General features: G+C 39.4%; 2 protein-coding genes across 3 annotated transcripts in view; both read right to left on the bottom strand.

Moving 5' to 3' along the window:
* LOC115233309 (farnesyl pyrophosphate synthase) overlaps positions 1 to 361 on the bottom strand; it is an 11,848-nt gene extending 11,487 nt beyond the window's left edge. Inside the window, exon 1 of the mRNA XM_029803658.1 lies at positions 16 to 361. The gene's annotated coding sequence lies outside the window, so the exon portion shown is untranslated. The remainder of the gene's footprint in view (positions 1 to 15) is intronic.
* Positions 362 to 478: 117 nt separating this feature from the next.
* On the bottom strand, positions 479 to 1,312 carry LOC115233337. 2 transcript variants are annotated; one of them, XM_029803693.1, is made up of 3 exons: positions 1,094 to 1,312; positions 860 to 977; positions 479 to 765 (listed from the first exon to the last, which is right to left on the bottom strand). In XM_029803693.1, the coding sequence occupies exons 1-3, from the start codon at positions 1,127 to 1,129 to the stop codon at positions 626 to 628; spliced, it is 294 nt and encodes a 97-aa protein (XP_029659553.1). In that variant the 5' UTR covers positions 1,130 to 1,312; the 3' UTR covers positions 479 to 625. The 2 variants fall into 2 exon arrangements, with proteins under 2 accessions (XP_029659553.1, XP_029659544.1); XM_029803684.1 differs by having other exon boundaries at positions 479 to 771; positions 1,094 to 1,260.
* Between the last annotated feature and the right edge of the window lie 2,856 nt (positions 1,313 to 4,168).

A 4,168-nucleotide genomic window follows, 5' to 3' on the forward strand; every position in this document is an offset into this window, starting at 1 on the left:
ATAACGTCACGATGCTCCCGCGCGACAAAAACACAGATCTAGCGCTTTATATCACCTGGCGATCACTACATCGCTACGTGACGCCGGTATCTGTATATAGATTGCTCATTATACCATAGAGTCCATGGACCATGAACCGAAGTATCACGTATGGACGGCCCGTTTCTACGCGAAACAGCTAGCTGAGATTAACGATAAGGAGGGATCACAGGCAGACGCTTCGGCCGAGTCCGATTGCACGCTTCGGACGAGTTCGTAATCTTACGTAAATAAATCAGTGATTCTCAACCGGCTGAATCGCGAAGATGTTCCTATTAAAACCATTCACGAAGGGATAATTCGCGTTAAAAACTCTGCATAGAGAAAGAATATCTCTCTTTTCCGCTCCTTCTATATATTTTGTAATTGGTATTATATGTACTCTTACAAGAATAAAAGAAATAGGTAAATCATATAGATGGGTAATATATCAAATCTATTTTTTTTTTTTTTTGTAGTGTATAATACAATTTTGAGTACATAGCGTCTGTCATTACCACATCTCATTTTATACCTTATTTTTTCGTTATTTTATATAATTATTTTTATTTCGCTACATGTAAAATTTTTTTTTCTCTTGATTTATTTACCTATGGAACGGTTTCTTATTAGATGGTACTGGTAATCTATATTTTGCTAGTTCTACTTCAGCTTCTCCGAATGACTCCACATGATAACAGAAATATTCGGGATTTTTGTACTCCTTATTTTTGGAGGCACCAGGTCCTACAGCTATATAAATATTAGTTTGGAAAGTTGAATTTTTCAATATGAAAGCACACACAAATACTTTGTGACAGATAACAATCTTTGATCTTACGTGTGTTTGGTACTTTGACGACATTTTCACTGAGACCTGGCACATTAGTATTCACAGCATATTGATTAATACTCGAAGCCTCTGCACTGTACGTTCGTAAAGGAACAATTGTTATTGCCTGAAAATAACAATTTGCACTTTGAAGCTTATATAAACAGAGAGGTTACTCTCATTTGAATAAATTAATCAGTTCTAACAAAATGTAATTCATTGTCAGTTGTTTCTAATACACACCTGTAAACGTACTCGTCTCGCTATTACATGCAACATTTTGCGATAATTGTAAATTGCAACAATTTAGCAATTATAATGGACGAAAAATCTTGATGTCCTTTTGACACTGACTCACCTTAGAACATATATAAATGGAAGGGGAATAGCAGGCTGAAAAGTGTCGGAAGGAAGTGAGAAAGAAATCGTAGTTGCCTCTCTCTTGGGAGTAACTACACAACAAGCATCGTATCTGTAGTATACATACTTTTGTGTACACACACATGGCCGCGCATGCGCACTTTTGAGCAGAGTTACTCACAAGAGAGAGGCAACTATGATTTTCTTTCTTACTTCCTTCCGACATGTTTTTCTATCGGGAAACAAAGGCATTCCCCTTCCATTTATATATGTTCTAAGTGACTCACCGTCCTTCCCCGATCATTGATATGAAATATCTAAAGCTTCACAGTTGGCAAACATGCAAGAAGTGAAGGAAGTTAAGAAAATATATTTATTTAATAAGGATAGCGCTCACAATAAAAAACTTCAAATATTACAATTTTACAAAACTCCAACTTTATTTATTATTTTCTTTCTTTATCATTTAAAAAGAAGTAGAAGGTAGAAAGATTAGTATGTATGGCTGCGTTCAAAAATATAGGCCTAGTTTACACCGATATACTTTAATAATCGAACTCTACACATACTAGAATGAGCGATCCCATTGGTTGCGTTCAGCAGAGAAAAGCGCTCAATTACAATCGAATGTGATTGGCTCTTACTTTTAAAACCAACAGATCAACGTCGAGTGTTGACAAGACGATAACTGAGCGCTGTCCATAGACATAGTATATCTAGACCGAGTGTTGAGGAGTGGGGGCCGATGCCCACGTAGAAAAGGACATACTCTGTTTCGTGCCCCTTGCGTTCTCTCTCGCTCGCACAAAGCATAGCGCTCTCTTTCATCATGCTACGTGCGAGCGAGAGAGAACGCAAGGGGCACGAAACAGAGTATGTCCTTTTCTACGTGTATCTTTACCCCCACTCCTTAAATAAAGGCAAACGCTCGGTCTAGATATACTATGTCTTAGGCATCGGCCACCACTCCTTAAATAAAGGCAAACGCTCGGTCTAGATATACTATGTCTATGGCGCTGTCTCTGCCGAACGCAACCAATGGCCGCGTTCAGCAGAGAAAACCACTTAGTAGCAATCGAATGTGATTGGTTCTTACTTTTAGAACCAACGAATTAACGTCGAGTGTTGACAAGACGATAACTGAGAACTTTCTCTGCTGAACGCGGCCATTGTTTGGCTGTCGCCACTATTTCGCCGAGAGAGAGGTGCGTTTGAATTTTGGTATCTCTTTCTAGTATTACTTAGGGCGCGTTCCACTTAACGACCGCAACGCTCGCGAGCATCATCTGTCTTTGTTTAACTTTCGGTGAACAACAAAGATGAAATGATACCGTGAGTGTGCGGTTATTAAGTGAAACGGGCCCCTAAATGGTCCATGGCATATCACGTAACTGATAATGATGTCACGTGACATGTCATGGACCAATTAGGTAATACTAGAAAGAGATACCAAAATCCAAACGCACCTCTCTCTCGGCGAAATAGTGGCGACAGCCAAACAATGGGATCGCTAATTCCAGTATATATAGAGTTCAATGACTTTAAGGGCCACCGCACAAGCTTTTCCGTAATGCATTACGTTACGTTAAGTACTTATTCTAAACCTAAACTCGTACGTAATCTTAAACTTCAGTCAACGCACAGAGAAAATCGTAACGTAACAAAAGCATACTACGTTACAATTTTGTTTGTGCGTTGACTGAAGTTTAAGGTTACGTAGGAATTTAGGTTTACAGTTAGTACTTAACGTAACGTAACGTGTTATGGAAAAGCTTGTACGGTGGCCCTAATACGTACTAAGTACTACACTGGCCAATTATAGCTATTCCTTTAAAGAATGGAATGGCTGTGATTGGCCAGTATAGTATTTAATACGTATTAAAATATATCGGTGTAAACTAGACTATTAACGTTTTCGAATGTAGCAGATTTAATCGCTCTTAAGCCCGTTCTACAATGAGTCGTATGTCGTTAGTCGTAAGCAAATTGACATACGACTCATTGTAGAATCGGCTTGAGAGTGATTAATGACGTCATTGCATCGTCTCTGCCAATAAAAGGCTTGAATTCATAGTAAAATATAGTGATTAATTGATCCGAGTTGGATTAGCCCGTTCATTGGAAAACGCTATATACTTGTTGAGTAGAGTTTGAATGACTAATCAGGGGATTGATTGTGTATCTTAAAACGATGTAAAAATTACAAAAGTGAGTAAATTCACTAGAGTATCTACGATTTCATTTGTCGAAATCTAGTAAATCTGTCCTCTTTTATCATTTTCACTTCGTTTTAAAGATATGGGGGCCAATTACGGTTTTTGAAACGAGGTGAAAATTACAATAGTGAACAGATTTACTAGATTTCGACAAATGAAATTGTAGATATTCTAGTGAATTTCCTTACTTTAGTAATTTTCACTTCGTTTCAAAAACCGTAACAGACCCCCTGGGCTGTGTTCCGATTCTTCAGCCGATGGGTGATAGTCGGGTGAGCGGGTGATGGGCGGAGTTTAAGGGTCGGCAGGAGGGACGGCCAAACTCCGTGTGGCGTTCCTGTAGCTGAATGAAGTCTCCTTTTTGTTACCAACTTCATGAAATATATTTGTAACCATTTTCACACATTTCATTTATTGATTTAACACTTTACATAACAACATATTAAACATACGACAAATTATGTAACATTCATTCGTTCGTTCATTGACCATCAATCTGTACACACTTGAGAGTCCGGTGAGAGCACTTGGGAGGAATCTGAACGCTCTCTGGGTGTCTGGGTGCACCCGGGTGGGGAATCGGAACACAGCCCTGCATAGGACCCGGAAACGCTTGCCGCACGGCAAACGGCGACGCGGTAGCCAATCAATTTTTCGCTCTAATGGAAAAGTTGTAAGTTGATTGGCTACCGCGTCGCCTTTTGCCGCGCGGCAAGCGTTTCCGCGTCCTGTGTGCAGAAAC

This window comes from Formica exsecta, unplaced genomic scaffold, assembly GCF_003651465.1.
Source record: "Formica exsecta isolate Colony F162 unplaced genomic scaffold, ASM365146v1 scaffold105, whole genome shotgun sequence".
In the NCBI taxonomy this organism is placed as follows: domain Eukaryota; kingdom Metazoa; phylum Arthropoda; class Insecta; order Hymenoptera; family Formicidae; genus Formica; species Formica exsecta.

Excerpts from the sequence above, each read along its gene's own strand:
- LOC115233337 (XM_029803684.1), bottom strand. The coding sequence starts at position 1,129 with ATGTTGCATGTAATAGCGAGACGAGTACGTTTACAG. Across the intron at positions 978-1,093 it reads CGAGACGAGTACGTTTACAG|GCAATAACAATTGTTCCTTT; the intron begins GTGTGTATTAGA and ends TGTTATTTTCAG. Across the intron at positions 772-859 it reads CGTCAAAGTACCAAACACAC|CTGTAGGACCTGGTGCCTCC; the intron begins GTAAGATCAAAG and ends ATATTTATATAG.